We start from the raw sequence: 21,831 nt of genomic DNA, 5'->3' as shown, positions 1-21,831 counted from the left end.
TATGGCAAGTGGGTGAGAGTATAGAGAAAGGCTGTGAGAAAGATCAGAGAATGGTAGTTGAAGGGTAGAAAGAACTGTGGAATTAGTTTAGTCTAGAGGTACTTATCCAGGGTTAGTGAAAGGGCAGAACCAAAGATTCTGCAGGTGTCTCTTTAGGTTCTGATGAACATGTTTGATATGACAGACTGAGAATAAATCCAACAGTATAACCATACCTCTCAACCGTACAGATATTTGCAAAATATCCAGATTTTGCCTCATATTTTTCATCTGTTTCTCATAAAAATTGTGTTTTTTGACAATCTAAGGATTAAAGTCACTAAATATGGACATGCATTTTTCAGACATCATATCTTTCAGAAAATGCATGCTAACACAAATTCTGCCATTCTAGCAACTTTCTAGTTTATAAGAGCAGTATTTAAAATGTGTCCCTATTTTTGGGCCTTTGCCCCCCATTATGTCAGGTCTTGCACAGATTTCTTGCACCAAGTCGAGAGCTATGACAGCTGATGACAGTCTAATGTGGAGCAGCAGCATTTGGGTTGAGTGAAGGGGTCTATTTGGTGTGTATGGCTCGATTAGAGTTGACAGAGATGGACAATTTGCAGATTTATATAGACTAGGTTACAAGTAGTCGCAAGTTGGGATTAAGGCAGTAAGTGGGGTAAGTTCAAACCAATCTAGTTCTTTGAGTGCCAGGCAGTGGTGGGATTTTTGTGGGTGATTTACTAGAACTTTGATACTTTTCTGAGCTTTGAGAGTTGAGAGAATTGTACGCTGGTAAAAACTAGAGGCTCAGTAGAAGTATTCTGGTTTTGTCAGTAAGGAAATTTCGACTATACAGTAAGCTCAATTGCTGGTGAGCTTTCTTTAAGTTAGATGTGGTAAAGAAAGTTAATCAATGTCAATGCTAAGCAACTTAGTATGTGGGATGATTTCAATTTTAGCATTTGCTGAGAAAACATCAAAGGATGGTTTCTGGGATGAGAGGTGTCTTAGGGTAAAGAGAATAAACAAGGTTAAGAAAACATTGTAAGCTGATTAGCCACGCTTCAAAGGATGAGTGATATGTTGCAGGTTAAGGTTTTGGGCGATACATATAAGGGTGGAGACGTTGGCATACTAAATTCTTGCGGCTGATATGGAGGCCTCTTGGGAGATTATTAATGAATATGTTGAAAAGAATGGGACCAAGAATGGAACCTTGGGGACACTTGTTGAGACTGGGAAGAAAGGGGAGAAGTCTTTGTACTTTTTTACGGCCTGTGAGCTGTTAAGCAAGACAGCTGTTAAACCACACTGTACAGGTTTCATCAAATCCTAGAATTTATAGAGTTTTTGTAAAACGAAAGGGTGACAGACTGTGTCAATGGCTTTGCTAAGGTCTAGAAAGAGAGCAAATACTAGCCTTTCATTCCTATAGGTATTTACAGCATTTCTGAACTGTAGGAGTACTACAGTAATGAAATGATGGAGGCGGAAGCACTGTTGGGGAGGGGAGAGGAGGTTACTTTTGTTGAGGTGTTGGGGAAGCCGAGATTAAATGCATTTTAAGAATTTTAGATAAGGGAACAGGACAGCAACAGGGCAGAAAGTTAATAAGTTTTGTGCTATTTCCTCCTTTATGTAGCGACAGGATACAGTTTTTTCATAGTGTTGGGATGCATGCTTCTGTGATAGAATGGTTTATAAGTATGAAAATACAAGTATGAAAATGGGATAGGCTACTACCTTAGTTGCTGACATTTTTAGGTATTCGGCAGGAAGATTGTAGTGTGTTTTAGTTCTGAAGTGTTTAATGGCTGAGGTGGTAACTTTTTTTTTTTTTTTTTTTTTTTTTTTTATACACAATCTATTCTGATTTAGTATTTAGAGTGCCTTGTGGAAAAAAGGGTTTATTTTACAAAAGATAAAGCTTTTGGGAAACACCCCCCATCAGTATACTGATGAAGGGTGTTTCCCAAAAGCTTTATCTTTTGTAAAATAAACCATTTTTCCACTTGTGTGTGTATTTTCAGCATCTTGTCAGCTAATATATTGTGGATCTAACTTGCAGTGAATTAGATTATCTGCCTGTATTTAGAGCGCCTTCTCATTTGCCAAAATATTTGTAAGTTGTTGTCCATTTTATTTTTAATCCAGGAACTGCAGGTCTTATCTCAGACTGTCAAAATATATTTTGTGGTTCTAAAAAGAGATTCATGCTAAATCCAGTTGGACTACCTAGGTAAACAAAGGCAAACTAAAAATAAAATAAAATTTGTGCTTTTGCCTACAAATACTAAAGGAAGAGCAGGTGCAGGTCTGGATTGTAATACGACAGCCAAATGATACATTTGATGGCTTGTACTAAAGGCAACTAACTTGGAAACTTTTCCACTACAAATTTCTGGATCAGGATGCAAGCTACAAGACCAGAAAAGGATGAGTGCAGAGACTAGGCATACATTAAAAGACCCAATGCCCAACACACAATGGTGTGCATGAAGTAAATTGTGCCCAACTCTGAGCACTGATTGGAATACAAAAAGGTTTAGCTGGAATTACAAGACAGGAAGCCACAAGAGATAAGTAAATGGACACAAGACCATGCAAATATGGTCAGCAGAAAGACATAACTTTGGACTTTGAAAAAAATTACATGACCCAAGCACAATGAATGCTGGCATGGACCAGCAGAAAATACCTGCAATCACTTCAGTATTTTTGTTTCCATTTATAGGCCAAAAAAAAAAAAACTGTTGGTGCTTAACTTTTTAAGGTGATCTATTTCCAGCTTAAGTCAACGAGCATGCAACACAATATTAGTTGTTGTGTCTTTCGGCTTTTCCTGGTTAGGGGTCGCTAAAGCGGAACTCCGGTCCGCTAATGATTGGCAGTAGATTTTTACGTGCCGAGTTGCCAGCCCTGGCGCACAACCTTCAACGAAGGTACGCCCATTCACGCAGGTCTCCATACAGAAGACGCTCTAGCTGAGAATCGAACAGGACAACGTCCATCTGTGAGGCGACAAAACGCTACCGCAGCACCACCACCGCAGTAATCAACACAATATCAGTATTATCACTAATTTACCTGGTTTAACTTAAACATTGCGTTCTGCATACTGTATGATGTCAGAATGACAATATTAAGAGCTTTTTCCAATACTGAAAACAAACATTCTGTACTACAAGGCATAAGATTAACATGAATAATCAGACTAAACACAAACTGCGCAATGACATTAAATACAATCACTGTTACTGGATCGCTTATACGTACATATTCTCAGTTTGTCTGGGGAACTGCTTGCTGCCAAAGTTGTTCAGCATTGGATACTTCAGATCCTGTTTGTATAAAAAATATAAAATGATTTAAAATGAACGCCTGTTTTAACTGCCCATTTGAAAATGGTACACGATTTAATCATAAGAATTCAGTCATATGATTGGATATACAGTTACAATAGTATCTCAGACTACAAAATTCATCCACAGTATAAGCAAAGAGCAAGTAAACTGACTGCTACAGCACAAGACTACACGAACTTCTCAGTTAACCACTTCCCAACATTCATTAATTTTTAATTGCCCATTTAGCTCCATTCTTGGTGTCAGAGAAAAGACAGAAATAGAATCCTAAACAGGATAGCAGTCCATTACAGGACACGCATACATTGACTAGTTTCCTGATTGTCAAATCAGCTGCCATGTTCCATGCTGTCCACAATTATCTTCACAATGTAACGTTTTTGGAGTGCATATATTTCCCAAAAAGAAATTCTCCTGAACTCGGTTCATTGCCTTAATGTACAAGTCTACTCTGTCCTCTCTCCCCATTCGTTAAAGGTATATACAAAGTTTCAGGCTCACCAGTCAAAGGGCATTTAAAAAAAAGAAAAAAGAATAAATACACGGTTGAGCACTAACAAAATGTTTATATTCAGATGGGCACTCCCACTGTATGTTTGATGACTGTGACCCTCAGAACTGGAGATTTGAGAGTCTATAGAGAAATACACACACACACACACACACACACACACACACACACACACACACACACACACACACACACACACACACACACACACACACACACACACACACACACACACACAAAAAAGATATGAACCCTGCTGCTTTTATCTTCCCTGACATGCAGCAATCTTGGGAGTTAAATACATATACAAGCAGCAAGGATGTGGAAGGGAGTGCAAAGGGTTTGGTCCCCTGAAAAACAAATGCTTTTAAAGTGCTGAGAAAGTATCGCACTTTGCTTTTGCTCGTTATTTTCAGAGGATCATACAGTTCCAAGTCTCGAAATTCCAATAAGTTGCCTATTGATAATTATACTGATATTTTTATTTATGTACATTTTTTCTAATAGCACACCACAGATAAAGTGCAACAGTTATGACATTTAGCTAGTCCACTACATTGATGCAATTTAATCTGCACTAATGCTATTAGCTCTATTAAAATTCAGCTAAACCTTCCATTTTTACATTACTTGCTAAAAAACTGCGGTTCACACACTGCAAGCTAGGCAAAAACATAACATCCTTGCTTATCTAAACCAAATATCCAAAAGCTAAAAAAAGGGAAACAGCAACACTAAACATATCCCCATTTATGTAAAAAGACAATTCCTAAAAAATATTAAATTCAGATGAGCACTCCACCTAAATTACCTCTCAAAACAAAACTTGTTCTTAATACAATTAAAAAACAAACGAATAAAACATACATGAAGCAATGACCACAGTTAGCCAACTTGAAATGCATTACTGCAAAATGAATCCAATTCTGTCATAAAAAAGTACAAGACTGACCCAGACAAGCTAATCTCTCTACTGTGTGATACCTTAAACCGGAGGTGGCCAATGGATAATACACAAATCACTCCCTTAAAGACCAACCATTGTTATAACCACATGATTTCTAAATGCCCATGACTTTTTATTTTTTCACTTTTTATGTGGTGCATTCAGGCTCAAAGCCAAACCCTCTACATGCAGTCTTTACAGAGTAAAGACTCTAGCTTGGCCAGGTCTTTTTATTAAATGGTTTTGTCTGTGTGACCTTTTTACCGTTTGATTTGGATGTTTTAACTAAAAATGAAATGGAAGTTACGTACTTCCCATAAACAATGGATCCTTTTCATCCTGCTTAGTCTAAGGAATGGGGCGCTAGCCTTGGACCAAGATCGGAGGCTAGCCACATTCTATAGACTTCAGGCTGTCGAGCTTTACATCCTCTACCCATAATCCACACTCCTCAGAACTTCCTCAGATTGAGTTTGCCCTGTATTACACAACACTGACAGTACTCTAACTTTATGGGCAACAGCTATGAAGGACCCCAAACAGAAGGAGAAAAGGGAGGCATTCTCTTAGTTATCCAATGATCAAGAGGCTCTTCAAAAGAGGCACGGGGGTTGAAGGGAGGGAAGGCTGAACGAGACAAAAAGTTAACACGGATCTATCATTATGGTAAGTACATTAACTTTCACATCCTATGTTATCCTTCCTGTCTGGATTCAACCAGTGGGATAAAGTCCCCAGCCATGTAAAACTGCAAATCTCACAGAAGGATATTGCGCAATACAGTGGAACAAAACAAAGCCCTGGACTGTGACTGAACATCTGATTTGTAGTGTGATACAAAGGTGTGAGGACTGACTCAGGTAGCAGCTGCACAAATCCTGTCCAACTATACCCTGGAGAAAAAAGCTGCAGAAGTAGCCATAGCCCTAACAGGATTACCTTTTGGCTTACCCTGCAGCTGCTTTCTGTTCAACATATACCTAAAACAAATACAATCAGACAACCACTTGGAGTGTGTAACTTTTTGACATTTTCAAAAGCCCAGTTGGGCCTACCAAACAACTCGTTAGACTTGCTGAAAAATGTTGCTCTATCTAAATAAAACCTTAGTTGTCTGTGAACATCAAGACTATGCAGCAAGTATTCCACTTTGTTGCAAAACTCAGGAAAACAAAGGTAAATGAAATGAGTGATTCAAATTGTTCTTTTTTTCCTAAGGTGGTTACAGAGAAGGGTCCATGTGCAGGGATACCCTGTCTTCATGAAAAAACTAGTACGGAGGTACTGATGAAAGGACTCGCACTCAGACGACCTGCTTGGTAGAAATAACCACTACAAAGAATAAGGTCATCCAAGATAACAAAGTCAACTGTGGCAGAAGGCTCAAAAGGAAGAGCAGCCAGCACCTAAAAGCATGACAGTCAAATCCCACAGAGGGACAGGGTCTCTGACCAGGTGACGTAACAAAAAGGTACCCTTGAGGAAAGCCTTGGAAATTAGAGAGCCAGCAAAGTCATATTACCTCTGCCAGTGTGGAACTTGGAAACGGCTGCCAATTGTACCTTAGGAGTAGATAAGAGTCCAAATGAAACAAATCTGCCACAAAGTCAAAAACAAACTATGAGGACCAAGAAGGGATCCAATCCCTCAGGGGTAGTTTAACAAGCAAAAATATTCCACTTACTAGTACTCACCTTACACTTAGACATCTGACAGGAAGACAAGATATGCACCACTATCAAAAAGATTCATATTTCTGGCTATCAAGGAAATTGGAGTAACCATGTCGTCTATATTAAGGTCTGGAGATTGGGTAGATCCAGCACCACTGCATGAGAGATCAGATCTGGAATGGGATCAAATACCCAAGAAGGGAGCTTCATAAGAGGCCAAAGGAAGGAGAATCACACCTAAGAGGGCTATGGGAATTCCATTTGCTCTGTAATGAGACGCCTTCTGAACAAGCTTTACCATCAGTATAGTTAGGGAATGAGCGTAAAGGAGACCTGGGGGCCAAGCATACGCGAATCCCTAGGTGACTATCCCTGAAGAGGCATAATAGCTGTTGCATTTGGTGTGAGGGGATGCAAACAGACTGCAAAATGGAGAGAACTAGAGCCGAAAAAATCAGAACAGATTCTCTCACATTCAGAGACCACTCATTCAGAAAAATAATGTTCCTACTGAAATTGCATCTCCCCAGGATGTGCAATGCAACTAGAAACCAGTGAGACAAAATTGCCTACTGCCACACACTCCTGGCCTCCCAACAACGAGGATATGAGCAGGTCTCCCCCACCACCGCTTTTCAAGTACTGCACCAAATATATGTTGGTCTGAGCTGAAATCATACCCTGGGGAAGAATGTTTTAAAAGCCTGAAATGCAAAGACTGGCCTCATCTCCAAAACAGGGATGTGAAGAAAGGTTTTGGTATTGGACTAGGTTCCCTGGGACTATTCTGCCTTTAAAATACTCCCCCCAACAAGAGGTGGTGTCCATGGTGATCATACCCAGAGAAGAGGAAAAAAGAAACGGTCTCCTGGCAGATAAAAGAGGCTCAAAACACCTGATTTGATTCAGACAAACCTCTATCGATGCTACTAGGAACTCCATCGGGTGTGTCAGATAAGACTATTGCACCACCAACATCCACTGCAGAATTATGTAGTACCTCACAAGGAAAACCAAACAAATGACGGCTGCCATGTACCCCATGAGACCTCGAAAGCCAAAAAACACAAACCGCAACAGAAAGAGCAAATGTCCAGCCACAAATGGTCCCATAAATACGTTTAATGGATAAAATGTTATACTCATAAAATAACTTAAATTAAAATACTAAGTGCTTTCGTTCACGTTGTTGCACAAAATTAACTTCATCAGACAAAAAACAGGCCCTTTTCTCTTCCATTTTTATAAAAACCATTGAACTATGTTTTAATTTACATAACCACACTCCCTTATGGAACACAACTCTACTGTCACAATTCTTATTTTTTGTGCATTTAGTTTTAAAATATTCATTATGGATACATTCTCATTCAACCCTGGCCAATATTTAACACAAATGAATTTGTCAGGTCAGCTCTCGTTTTTCTAATGGCCAATTCCCACCCCTCTCATTCAAATTCAAGCCTTTTAAGACTATGAACTTGGAGTGAGAAGGGTACTCACCTTTATGCTTAACAAATGCATTAGTTTCCTTGTAGGTCTTAAGGTCTGTAATGTGTTAACCTACTCTATTTACACTCCATTTTCCATATATAAAAACAATCGCACTGGCAGCACAGGGCAGAATAAACAACTCTTAAAGTGTCACAAGAAAACCTACCATAAATTTTACATTTTTGGCCGTTTATGTCCACCTCACTGGTCGCAAGAATATACAGACAAAAGGAACATCTCCCACACTTATACATATATAGCCTATCAGTCTCTGCTTCTTGCTATTTTCAAAAATATTTTTGAAATTACAACTCCTTGTATAACCCTTTTAGAGTTCTATCACAACTTAGTATATTCCAATTTTTACAAAAGATCTCTTTCACCACTTTCAGCGTTATATGTGGTGATAAAGGCACTAGTAAAATTTAAATTAGCAGTTCGCACCCCATTGTCTAAAATAAAAATATTTCTTTCCTCACTACGACCTGTTTCCAATTCAGTCCTACTTTCAACAGGAAAGCCAACATCCACTCCTTGTGGAGTCCCCTTTTTTTCCCCAAGTACTGCCATATGTATATGCGCTTTTTTTGGATGATATATTCATCCTTTCGAAAGGCCCTAGGTCGGAAACAAATACCACAACTACCGTCCTGAAATTTATGCATAACATTAACAATGAAGAGATTTCTTTTTTGGATATCCTTTTAAAGAAGGATCTACTTAATAGGTTTGTTTCGGAAATATTTCAAAGGAGACCTATACCAACAGATTCCTTCATTTAACAGTGACCATCCATTTAAGCAAAAGTGGGCTGTAGTAAAAGGTCAGTTCGTCAGGGCTGCCCATATGATTACGGTTTCTGAAGCTTTCAACAAGGAGTGTAACAAATTGGAAGAAATGTTTTTAGAACGAGGTTATCCATAGTGTTTAGTTAGAGAAATAAAATTGGAAGTTCCCCCAATTCTGGCAGGGTGGTCGGCTATTCGAGTGGATGTGGACTCGCCTGTTGAAATTAGGACTGAATTGGAAATAGGTCCTAGTGAGGAAAGAAATATTTTTGGTGTAGACAATGGGGTGCGAACTAATTTAAATTTTACTAGTTCCTTTATCACCACATTTAACGCTGAAAGTGGTTTGGTGAAAGATATCCTTTGTAAAAATTGGAATATACTAAGTTGTGATAGAACTCAAAGACTTAGTGGGTCAAAGGCCTCTAACTGTTTATAACGGTTCTAATTTCAAGAATATTTTTGAAAATAGCAAAACGCACAGATGGATAGGCTATATGTACAAGTGTGGGAGATGTTCCTTTTGTTTGTACATTCTTTAGACCAGTGAGGTGGACATAATTTATTTATTTATTTTATATTTGTTGACCGGGCTAGTCTAGCTGGACACACATCCATTTTCAGCAGAGGCCCGTGGAGAAAAGCTCCACACACAAATACATTAAGGCATTAAAAACTTAGAAAGAAAATGACTAGCTTAAATTATACAGCATAACATGTAAAGAAAGTAAATTTTGTGAATACTGTACAGAGACAGAGTAGATTTTGGAGATAAACATGTATTAATTCAATAGAGGGATTACAAATACAATCAGGCAACAGTTAAACATAGTAATTAAGCATCAACATTCATTTGAGAGAAAAAATAAAAAAACACTAAGTAAGAGAAAGAAAATAGAGACTAGGAAGGACAATAATGCAGGTAAGAAGGGGTTAGTAGTTGATAGTCAATGACTCTCAAGGTGGGGTATTTGTTATAAAGCATGAGAGGAGAGGAGGAGAAAAAGTGAAGAGTATTTTTCAATCAGGCTTTGAGCAGGGACAAAGCCATTGTCTTTTTAGGTAATGTCTGAGGTGTTTCTTAAAGAGTTGTGTAGATGAGAGAGAAGTGAGTGTATTTGGAAGCTTATTCCAGATTCTACCAACAACATTGGAAAAGAGTGAATCTCCTGCTTTGTTATTAGATATATTGTTGGCAATGTGTAACTTATTAGCCGAGCGTAGTGTTGTAAGATTTTTGTATGGGGAGACCAGATTATAGGGGTGTTGGTGGGGTGGTGCAGAATTATTTTGTGCAATCAGCAGTTGATTGTATTGTAGTTGGTTTTGTAGTTTTAACCAACTGAGTTGTTGAAGGTTGAGACAGTGGTGGGTTCTATAAGGGGAGCCAGTGGCAAATCTAGTATTATTATTATAGCTAGTTTCCAGTTTGGAAAGATTAAGCTTAGATAGATTGGTATAAATGGCAGATGCATAGAACAGGGTAGAAGTAAGCTGAGTCTAGTGGGGTAAGGAAGGGTTTTATTCTATACAGGGAGCCTATTTTTTTATTGATGGTTTTTATAGTATTGTTAACATGGACATCGAAGCTGAGGTTATGGTCAATAGTTATGCCGAGGAGACTAGCAGTAGAGTCAGGGGAAATACAAGTGCCATTGTCAGAGGTAACAGTAAAGTGGATCTGTGGGGATTTTTGGGTGGGAGTAAAAAGTAAAAGTTTTGTTTTTTTGGGGTTAAGGAGGAGGCAGCGTTGGGTAAACCATTTTTCTACTTTGTTAAATACAGTTTGGGTAAGGGTCTGGAGGGAGGAGGAAGACTTGGCAGTACAGATAAGCGTAGAGTCATCAGCATATTGTATACAGGAGGTTTGAGGAAAAGCAGTGTGGAGATCATTAATGAAAATGAAAAAAAGAAGAGGTCCTAGGATAGAGCCTTGGGGTACTCCAGTGTCCACTGGGAGGGGTGGGGATAGTTTATTGTCCCAGAGTACTGCTTGCTTTTCTGTTTTCAAGATAGGATTTAAACCAAAGGATTGCTTGTTGGTCAAGATATTGGGCTTTTAGTGCATTGATAAGTAGGTTATGATTAACCATGTCGAAGGCTTTTGATAAATCGATAAACAGAGCAGATGAGAGAGAGTTGTTGTTTTGATTCTTGTTAATACAGTCAGTAAAAGTTAGCAGGGCAGATGTAGTGCTATGAAAGGGCCTAAAACCGTGTTGGCAATTAGCAAGCAAGTTATTGTGGAGAAGGTGCTGAAGTAGTTGATGGTGGATACATTTTTCCATGATTTTAGCTAAAGGGGAGAGTAAAGCAATTGGACGGTAGTTGGAGATATCAGTGGATTTACCTCCTTTGTGTAAGGGGATTATATGGGAGATTTTCCATAAGGAAGGGATGTAACCTTCTGAGATAGTTCTGTTTATAAAGATAGAAACAGGGTATGCAATGGCTTTAGCAGCAATTTGAAGGTATTCTGCTGGGAGACAGTCAGCGGAAGTTTTTCAAGGAGTTTGCAGATAAAGGTAGTTGGTACTGGTTGTAGATGAAGGGGGGGCAGAGAATTGTTGGTGTGTTGTGTAGGAGTGGGGGTAGCGGGTGATAGTGTTTTAGTAAGAGTTTGAATGGCTTCAATGAAGTAGTTGTTAAAAGCATTTGCTATTTGCAGAGGGTTGTTATGGGGAATAGAGCTGGGAGGAGGAGTTCTAGCCTGGCCTGGTTTGTGAAGTTTATTAATGCCAGACCAAAACTTTTGAGGATTTTTAGAGTTTGAATGTTGAAGATGGGAATAATAGTTCTTTTTATCTAAGATTATATCTTTTTTGACGGCATTTCTTAACTGTTTAAAGTAGAGGTGATCTACTGGGCTTTTGGAGGTTCTCCATTTTGCCCAAATTTTGTTCCGTAGGAACATTTTTTCTTTGGTTTGTTTTGTAAGCCATGGAGCTATTTTGGTCCTGACTCTGGAGGAGTGAATGGGAGCATGGCTATTTAGAATTTGAAGGAATGTAGAATTAAAGAAGGAGATAGCTTCATCCAGATTGAGTAGTTTTAGTAATGACCAATTGCAGGCTTTTAGTTCATTGATAAAGTTCTCAGATTGGAAGTGTTTTTTAGATCGATACGTGATAAAACTGTTGTCTTTGGGGCTAGATTTCTTTTGCTTAACTATGTAGGTTAGAATATGGTCACCAATGTCATTTAAACGGCCACAAATATAACATTTATGGTAGGTTTTCTTGTGACACTTCAAGAGTTGTTTATTCTGCCCTGTGCTGCTAGTGAGATTGTTTTTATAGAGGGAAAATAGGTGAACACATTAGGGACCTTAGGAACAAGGAAACTAATGCACCTGTTAAGCATAAAGGCGAGTACCCTTCTCACTCCAAGTTCATAGTCCTAGAAGCCTTGAACTTGAATGAGAGAGTGGGGCTTGGCCATTATTAGAAAAATGAGAGCTGACTTGGCAAATTTGTTTAAATGCTAAATACTGACCAGGGTTGAGAGTGTATCCATAACAAGCATTTTGAAACTAAACGCACAAAACAGATGACAATTGTGACAGTAGAGTTGTGTTCCTTTAAGGGGGTGTAGTTATGTGAATTAAAATGTAGTTCAATTTTTTTTTTTTTTTACAAAAAATGGGAAAGAAAAGGGGCTGTTTTTTGTCTGATGAAGTTCATTTTGTATAACAACGTGAACAAAAGCACTACTTTATTTTAGGTTATTTTATGAGTGCAGCATTTTATCAATTAAACGTATTTACTGGACCATTTGTGGTTGGACATTTGCTCTGTTCTGTCTCAAGAGCCTGAGAACCAGATGAGCCAGAGGTTTTGGGCACAACAGTAATGAAACAGCAAAGGGCCAACACTCTGGAAGCTGGTAGCCTTGTGATCTGAGACACTGCGCTCACACAGCAACTTATAAACACTATTGACTTTACAGGAAGAAGACTGGATTTCTGATGGGAGGTGAACGACTGGATTAAAGTGTCCCTGGCTCTGACCAATGATGCCCTCGTAGAGGTAGTTAAAAGCCAGTCATCCAGATAAGAAAAGACCTGAAACCTCTACAGCCTGACCAAGGCTGCCACTACTGACACACACGGTGAATGCCGAGGGGGCAGTGGTGATCTCAAAGGGCAGCAATCAAAACTGACAGTGACTTACTCACAGCCAGAAATGAAGAAACTTTTTGGATCACACTGCAACCTTCATATGATGGTGTGTGTCCTTGAAGGCAATTGAGCACATACAGTCACCTGCCTCAAGAGGGGTAGAATGGACTGCACCTTGACCATTAGGAACTTATTCTGCTTGATGAAGCGGTTCAACCTGCTCAAATCCAAAATTGACCTGGGATCCTTTTGTTCTTTGAAACCAAAAAAAATCTTGAATAGACCCCAGATCTACCCTGGTCTGGTGGGACCTCTTAGATAACTCAATTTTCTAACAATTTCTGGATGTTCATAGTCGCATCTTTTCAACAGCAGGGGTGTACATCCAGGAGAAGTTTTTGAATTTGGAGCATTTAAAAATGAATTGTATAGCTTCTAGACAAGACTCAACACCCAAGTATCCAAGGTGATAACCTCCAAAGCTTTTGGGTGTAGAGCAAAGCGACCCTCCGACTACCTCCAGAGACAGAGAAGCCAGGCAACCCTTCCAGGCTACTGAAAGGGCTTCCTTAAGAAACTTCTATGAAACCCTTGAATTTTCCCTGAAACTGCTGTGCTTTCCTGAAAGCGATGATTTACCCCTTCAGGTCCCCTAGAGAAGATCTGTTGAGGGTAATAAAATACACTCCCATGGCAGACAGTGTCTTCCCCTCCTGATCACTTCTTGTCAATGTCCTTAACCTTGGGCCCAAAAAGAGAGTTGTCAAAAGGGGAGCTATGAAGAACACTCAGAGGCAGTCCACAAAGTTACACGACCTTACCCAAGCGTAGTGGCACATGTCAATGCGGCACCAGTGGCTCAGAATGGGCCAACAGCTGCATTAGACATTAAACAGCAGACACAAGGACTGTAAAACAGACATCTGAGTCTCCAAAGTCTTCTGAGACTCCAGTGTCTGCTGTGTCTTAATCATTGACACTGTAAGACAATGTCCCGCTGAAGTCAGGCACATGAGCTAAAATAGGTCAAAGCCCTCAGCTCAAAGGTGGCTGAGGTGTACAAGTGCTTCACCAGTCCGTCCAATGCTAGTGATTCCCTATTCAGGGAAAAACCATGGAGCTCTCTTCCAATATCCCTTTGTGGCTGCCACCACCATGATGGTATTCACAGCCTGACCCTTACGGCAGTGCTGCAGATCCTTGGGGGGGGGGGGGACGCATCTGGTTTATTGGGGATCAGTTCCACCATATCAGGCTCCTTTCCTTGCCCTCCGGGACACCAGGTCTAAAAGAGTATCTGTAGGGGGAATCACCACAGATATGGATGGGCCCACCCTGAAGGCCTATAGAAAAAAATAATTCCTTAGAAGACTGGACTTGGTTGGTACATAGCCTGCACTAGCAAAGCAGCTACAAAAGATCAACAAAGAATGTGTTGTTACGGTGGGATTTTGGGGACCCCTCTCCTTTCTGAAGGTCAGTGTCCTTGGTGAAGGACTCCTCTGGGGAGTCGAGGTGCTTCCTCTTGCACCTCCCTTGCACGAAACCTCCTGCTCCAGGGGAACTGGGATGGACTGGCCTCCCTTGCACGAAATCTCCTGCTCCAGGGGATCTGGGATGGACTGGCCAAAGCTGGGAGTCCTAAAAGAGGGGCAGACTGGAGGCCACCTGGGATGAGTTCTCCCAAAAGGTTTAATCATGTCCAAAGACTCAGATGAAAAGGTGGGAGAACATCTTTTCTACATCAAAGGCAGAGGTTGACATGGACCTACCAAAGCCAGCAGACCTAGTATCTAAAGACCCAGAAAATGCACCAGAGACAGCAGCCGCTCCCAGCCTGCTCCTATGTCAACAGTGGAGCTGAACTATACAGATCAGCTTTAAAAAAAAATAACTCTGCACAGGAACAGTGCTTGGGCCCATACACCCCTGCCTTAATATCTCAGTTCCAGGGCCCAAACTCCACTCAGATGTGGCTAGAGAAGAGGGAACTAAAGTATGGGTCAGTGTCAAAATCATCCAAGCAGTCAGATCTAATCCTAAGGGAGGGAAGGCAACCGTAGCAAGCAGGCAAGAAGGAAGAAACCATGGTACTAGAGCCAAAGTTCCAGGTTAAGGAGCCATAGCTTCCGGTCACAGACCCAAAGCAGAAGGCAGAGTCCTAATTCCATTTGTGCCTGTAAAAAAAAGACCACATCAACTGTTCCAACTCTGAGTCCTAGACTTACAACAGATTGGGATGACCAAGCAGACGAAGCCAAAGCAGCAGCTAGAAAATATTCAAAGTGAGGAAATCTCTCTCTTCTGGATGTTTTTCATTGGTGGAATGGTACATCTGAGCATATGAGACTGGGAGGACATGGGTGGGTGGGAAAAGGGTACAATATAGCCAACAAATATTCTCACTCAAAAGTCCCCTGTGATGGCCACTCAAGGAAAGTGAGTGGAGAAATAAATACCCCCCCCCAATTGCCACAGTTGATCAAGCCTCGAGACATTGGTATTGTTTGCCTTAAAAGGGACCCCAGGAATCCCTAATTTTGTGGCTCTCAATGACCTCTGGGTTGCAGTCCATTGAAAGGACTGCCTCTGCCATGGCTATGTCTGTCTGAGGTGGAGTCAGAGGGCTGGTGTTAGGGTTTCCTGAACCATAAGGATTTGGAACCATTTTGATCCCTGTTGTATGTTCTGTGGCAGACGTCTTACCCTCCCTGCTTGCACCCTAATAACTTCCTTCACAGTAGGTCCGAATACGGCAGTACTATCATATGGAGCATTAGTGAAGGATGCCTAAAAGTTGTATGCAAAATCAAAGATGGAGCCTGACCTATGTTAAATGCCTGTGCCTGCGACTCTGGTTGCTCCACTGGCTACATTATGTAACAGCTGCTTGAATAGTTTGGCAATTTTTAGCATAGCCCCCACTGCAGTCTGTTTCCTCATCTCTGGAGTGGATGGCTTTTGCATACAGTATAAAGCTTGTTCTGCTAAATCTCAGTTAAATACCCTCAAGGCAAAGATGTTTGCAGAAATGCATGTTTCCCCATTCTAGATTCCTTGTTGGTGGATGGACACCAGCTGCATCATCTGACAGCTCTCTGCGGCTGTTGCCATGATCAGTGTCTCCACAAGAGATCCCTATGACTAATGCTGTCCATCCTTTGGGGGATAAAGAATCTTATCTTTTTTGTAGCGTGGTTTCTAAAACTCCAGTTTCTTTCACGTCCTCTTGGCTGCCAAATCAATCAGATGTTCCAACAGGATGGGCCACCAATCACGCAGACTGCAAAATGTTAAGCCTCAAAAAGCTCCTCCTTGTCCTGGAGAAGGAGAGGGTTCGTTGAAAAGGATCCCCTCGATCATCAATTCCAGGATTCAGCCACATTTGGGATCTTCTGGAGGAGATTGGGGGATCCCTCTCATTCATCCAACTCGGTGTTGGATGTCAACAACTCAGAGGAATCTACGTGCCTCACCTTGCACATCTATTTTATTTCTATTTTAATTTACATTTGTTTCCCGGGAAATTCCAACTGGACGCAGGTCCTTTTTCAGCGGATGCCCGGGGAGAAAAGCTCCACATCATGTACATGATAGAGATACAAAGTTTCAGCAATAGTAAGCATTACAGTTTCGGTGGCTTTAATACAACAAGATATCAACCGTATATCCAGAAAATGTTGCAAGTTACGATTGTTACGAATATTATAAATGACAAGAAACTAAGTTGTCAGACAAGATGTTAAAGTATGTAAAGACAACTAGCTATTTCTGACTGTGGTTAGTAGTGGTGGTAGTATAGTTGGTATAGAGTCTAGGTGGGGAGGTAAGGGTGGGGGTGTTAGTCTGGATTAGAACAAGGACAAAGCCATTGCAAATTTAAGTGGAATTTGAGTGCAGTCTTGAAAAAGCTGCTGGAAGGTAGAGTAGTTATACAGGGTGGAAGATTGTTCCAAAGTTTAGATATAATACATGAAAACACAGCTACTCCTGCTGAGGTTTTGGGTTTGATAACAGTGAGTTGATTTTTGTTACTTGATCTAAGAGGCCTAGTGGGGTGATAGGGTTGGAAGGGATGTTAAGGGGGTGGTTAATAAGTTTATGAGTGAGGCCGAGTTGATTAAAGTGAAGGAGTTGTGGGAGTTCTAGCCAGTTTAGTTCTTTAAGGGAGATACAATGATGGCTGCGGTAGGAGGTTCCAGTGGCAAATTTAGCAATTTTGTTGTAACAAGCATCCAACTTGTGTAGGTCTGTCTGTCTAAGGTTGGTAAGAATTGGGGATGGATAGAATAGGGTGGAGATTAGCTGGGAATTGGCTATGGAGATTCTAGCTGCCTTGGTTAGGAATTGGCGGCTTCAATATAATGCACCAAGTTTCTTGTGAACTTTTTTATTGAGAGAGAGAGAGATGTGGGTGTCAAATCTAAGTTTGATGTCTATTTCCACACCAAGCAATTTTGAGTGTTCTGATGGAGAGATGATGGTATTGTCTTTGGCAAGAATGCTGAAGTGGGGGGGGCGTTTTGGGTGGCTTTGGAAGGTTGGAACAGAAGTTTTGTCTTACTTGGGTTGAGTAGGAGATAAGCATTGGATAGCCAGCTTTCTACAAAAGAGAATGATCCCTGTGTGATTTGTTGTAGTTCTGGTAGAGTGGGGGCAGAGCAGATGAGAGTAGAGTCATCTGTGTACTGTATAGAGATGCTTGCTTGGTGGCAGCATGTAGGTTGTTAGTGAAAAGTGAGAATAGCAGAGGGCTAAGGATAGACCCTTGGGGAACTCAAAGATTAACTGGGAGGCGAGGTGATGCGTTTTTGTCCCAGATTATGGATTGCTGGCATCTGTGTAGATAACTGTGGAACCAGTTGCAGGCTGGTTGTGAGAAGGAGAGTTTGGGGAGTGTAGAGAGTAGCAGCTCATGAGATACCATGTCTAAGACCTTTGAGAGATCTAGAAATACAGCAGTAGAGAAGAGGCCATTGTTTTTGTGATGAAGTATAGTGTTGGTGAAGGAGAGCAGAGCGGAGGTATTGCTGTGATATGGCCTGAAACCATGTTGGGTTTTGGAGATGAGATTATTAGCTAGGAGGTAGTTGGAGACCTGGGTGTTGATACATTTTTCAAGTATCTTGGGGAGAGGATAGCAATGGGTCAGTAATTGGAGAGGTCAGTGGAGGGGTGCCTTTGTGGAGAGGAATGATGTGGGATATTTCCATATCGAGGGAACATAGCCTTCTGTTATGGGATGGTCGATTAGAATTGAAATTGGGTAGGCTAATGTATCAGATGCAATTTTCAAGTATTCAGAGGGGAGGTTGTCAGCTGCGAGTTTGGTGGGTTTAAGTTTTGACAAAAGTCTTTTTATGCTGGAGGTAGGTACTGAAGTGAAAAGAGGAGTGGGGGTTTAGGGTTAGGAGTTGGGGTGGCTGTTGTAGAGAAGTGGTTTGTTTAGAGATGTTATAATTTCAGTGAAGTGTTTGTTGAAGGATTCAGCAATACTGCTGAAGGAGGGAGGAAAGGACAGCTGGGGGATATCAACCTTCCCTGGGTGGAGGATATTGTTAATAGCAGACCAGAATTGCTTAGGGTTGTGGTTGGTAGAGTTTAGGGTGGATTTATAGTAGAGGGATTTGTCTAATTTTATATGCTTTTTGGCTTTATTGCGCAGTTCAAGGAATAGATTGCCGGAGTTATTTTTTGTTAGTCGCCAGTGCTCCCAGGCCTTATCTCAGGATTTAATTAGGGTTCTGGTGGTCTTTTGTAACCATTGGGCATGCCTGGATCTGACTGGCATTTCTTACAGGAGCATGGGTGTTTAGGATGGAGAGGAAGGTACTGTTGAAGTGGACAGCCTCATCTAGGTTGAAGTACTTTAGTGGTGACCAGTTAACGTTTTGCAGGGAGGAGATGGAGTTGGGGTTGAAGTTGGACTTGTTACGTATTTGCCTGTGGATAATGGGCTTCAGACTGTTTGTGTGGTGCCGTATTAGGAATGTGGGGGAGTGGTCACTAAGACGGTCAGGTAAGCAGCCTGCTAGGTAAGAGTGTGGGGCTTTGTTTACTAGGATCCAGTCAAGTAAGGTATGATTGTTAGGGTTTTTGTTGATTCGGGTAGGGGATTGAATGAGTTGAGTGAACCCATGGAGATTAAGGTGAATGGTTGGGAGACTGTTATTACACGATAGCTAGCTGATGTTAAAGTCACCGAGAATGATGGTTTCCTAAGGTACAGAGAGAGTAGCCCAGCTCAGGAGATTTTCTAGGGGTGTGATATTTTGCCCTGGTGGGAAATAGCATCCTATGATATTGATTGTTTTGTTTGGGTTTAGTTTGAGATTGGCATAAAGGATTTCTTCATTGTTGTGATGAGGGGCAGATGAGTTCAGGAGTTGAATACCAAGGTGGTGGTTAAATATCAATGCTACACCACCTCCTTTTTTGGACAATCTATGTGAAGGACATTGTATTCAGATGGAAGTATTTCCTCACTTTTGATGTGAGATTTGAGCCAGGTTTCAGTTAAGAAGAGAATATCTGGGGAATATATGCTTATGCTGGTGTGTAGTTCTTGGATTTTATTGCATATGCTACTGATGTTTAGGGACATAAGTAGGTCTGTTGTTTTCTTGTTGGCTAGGAGTCGAGTTGTGGGGGGTTGCTTGGACTAGGGTTTGTGGTTGGGTTGGATTTGGGAGGACCAGAGTTTGGATGGACGTCTCCAGCGAGGGCTAGTTTATACAGGGTGTTTAAGATTTGTTTTATATACATAGTAAATTGTTTATAGTATCTTAGGGATATTTTATTTTGGAGTGCGTTAGGTGTTTGGTAATGGAATGTGTGTATTGGGAGGGTGGTTTTGGTGGTAGGGGTTGTGTAGTTATAGTGTAAATGTTTGAGGGAGGATGTTGAGAGAGTACAGTGGAAGTTGGTGGGGCATGTGACTGGAGTCTTGGTAGGATGTAATCTACTTTGGCGTTTCTAAGGACCTCAGAAGGGGGGGGGGGGCCTGAATCCCCATACGACTCAACATATGTAGGTTGCTTGATACTATCTGTTCTGCTCTTACTCTGGAATTGCTGATGAATGGGCTGAGGCACATTCTGCTGGGTGTCTTGGAATGAAGAAGACATTGCTGGAGGCTGTGCAGTCGCCCTAGGAAAATGGGTAATTGTGCTCACCATCACCTTCAAATGCAGACCATCAGCACCAGAGAGCCCCAGCCTGAAGTTGCTTTTGATTCCAAAGTCGATGTAAGCAGCACAGGAGCTGAACATTTATACAAATGACCAGGGCAGCTTTGAGGTGGCGATCTATGCTAACGCATCAAAGCCCCAGATTTCGGGCACCAAAAAAAGGCAGTAAAGCAGGGTGGCGCCAAAGATCCAGTCTCAAGTATTCAGTCTAGAGATTCAGTAGACGTTGAAGGCTTTGGCGTCAAACGAATCAGATGCATGAGAATGATGCAGTGGTAAGGGTACCAATTCAGCAGTGGATGCACAATCTCCATGTGATGCCTCAGCTCCAAAACCACCAGGGCCAAGATCTGAAGTCTCAAAAGTAGAAAACTTGCAAAAATCCAAAACAGCCAAGCTTGACGGCACAGAAGCAAAAATGCATCAGTTTGTGCCGTTGGCAACCCAAGTTTGGGAATAGACTCCAATCAGCAGCTGATTGGGGGGGGGGGGGTGTTACTAGGATGAAGTGGCCAACAGCTAGCTCTCGAGTTTGGAGGGGAAAGGATGGGAAGAATGCAAGGAAAAAACATGTCTGTGCAACCTCTCAACCTCTGATGGAGACCAGGAAACTTGCAAAACACCTTAAGCTAAAACAAGGGGGGTTAGCCACGCTGACCATTTTTTTAGATTTGGCATTTTGGAAATTGTAGGCAAGAACTTTAGGGGGGGTGACTGGGGAAATCAGTTACTTCGGGCTGAGGTTAGATGGCAGTTGAGGTTAAACGCAACAGTTCCCCCAGGTTTAAATGAACACATCAGCTTAAAACCTGAATTGAGATATCGAGCAACACAGTTTTGATACTGGTTTTAATTTATTATTCAAACCTGACAACTTCAGTTTTTAAAATTTCATTTTTTAGAACGATATAATTTTTATTAAAAAAGATTTTTATAATTGAATGTATGTTCACAAGATAAATAGCTTTGTTTGGGGAGTTTAAGTTTTTAAGGTTGAAAATACACTGTCACTTTAATTTTGAATTGGTTCTTTTTAATTGATGGTACTAGGTACATATAAAAATGGTGTCAGTACCTATTATTAATTGTTCTGATGAAGTCCATCGACGAAAGCGCTTGACCTATCCTGTGGATTTCATCATTTTGGATTGTTGGACTGCTGACTCATTTTGTGTACAGTGGATCATTTTATGTGGCCTGAATAAAGGTGTTTGTTATCTGGTGGTCGTAGGTTTTTGGCTCAAGGAGTGGTTCATTGGATGTTACTAGTGGTTGTTGCCACTCTTACACACCTTTTTGGTTTACTAGTTACAGTTTGGTGTGTTGAGCTACCTAGACCTACTATGGAGGAAAACGGACTTTCCCCTGTGTTCGAAGATGAACTTGACAATTTTCCTTTCCCCTGCGGACAGCAGATGAACGATGGAGGGGATCGTATTATGGAACTTATTCTGAACCTTACGAATAAGGTTTCAGAGCTGCAGGAAGCTGTTATTAAACTACAAAACCCACCATTTCCGGTTAAAAGCATTTCTGACGTCAGTGTCAACCCGGAAGAAGGGAACCACCATCTAGGACTGTTAGTAGGAGGGGGCTCGGAACAACGAGAGTATCGTGGAGCCTTCTACCAACAACGCGGAGGTCAGAATAACTTGTCAAGGGACTAAACAAACACACGATCGCCTAAAAGAGTGGATTAAAAACGACCATTTCTTTTTTCGGGAAGGCAACAGGGTTGAAAAAACGAACTGTA

General features: G+C 41.1%; 1 protein-coding gene and 1 long non-coding RNA gene across 3 annotated transcripts in view; one reads left to right on the top strand and one right to left on the bottom strand.

Moving 5' to 3' along the window:
- BUB1 (BUB1 mitotic checkpoint serine/threonine kinase) overlaps positions 1-21,831 on the bottom strand; it is a 2,040,509-nt gene that overhangs the window by 1,936,638 nt on the left and 82,040 nt on the right. For both annotated transcript variants that reach the window (XM_044057238.1, XM_044057245.1), the window contains exon 3: positions 3,268-3,332. In XM_044057238.1, the coding sequence (XP_043913173.1) occupies positions 3,268-3,332 (65 nt within the window). The remainder of the gene's footprint in view (positions 1-3,267; positions 3,333-21,831) is intronic.
- Positions 3,268-17,360, top strand: LOC122789810. Its single transcript, XR_006362882.1, has 3 exons — positions 3,268-3,334; positions 8,905-8,910; positions 17,351-17,360. It is a non-coding gene; the product is annotated as an uncharacterized LOC122789810 (long non-coding RNA).

Source organism: Protopterus annectens, chromosome 1.part2 (assembly GCF_019279795.1).
Source record: "Protopterus annectens isolate FY-2018-M chromosome 1.part2, PAN1.0, whole genome shotgun sequence".
Classification (NCBI taxonomy): Eukaryota; Metazoa; Chordata; order Ceratodontiformes; family Protopteridae; genus Protopterus; species Protopterus annectens.
The sequence above is the reverse complement of the archived record's forward strand: the minus strand, read 5'-3'. Positions and strand labels throughout refer to the sequence as shown.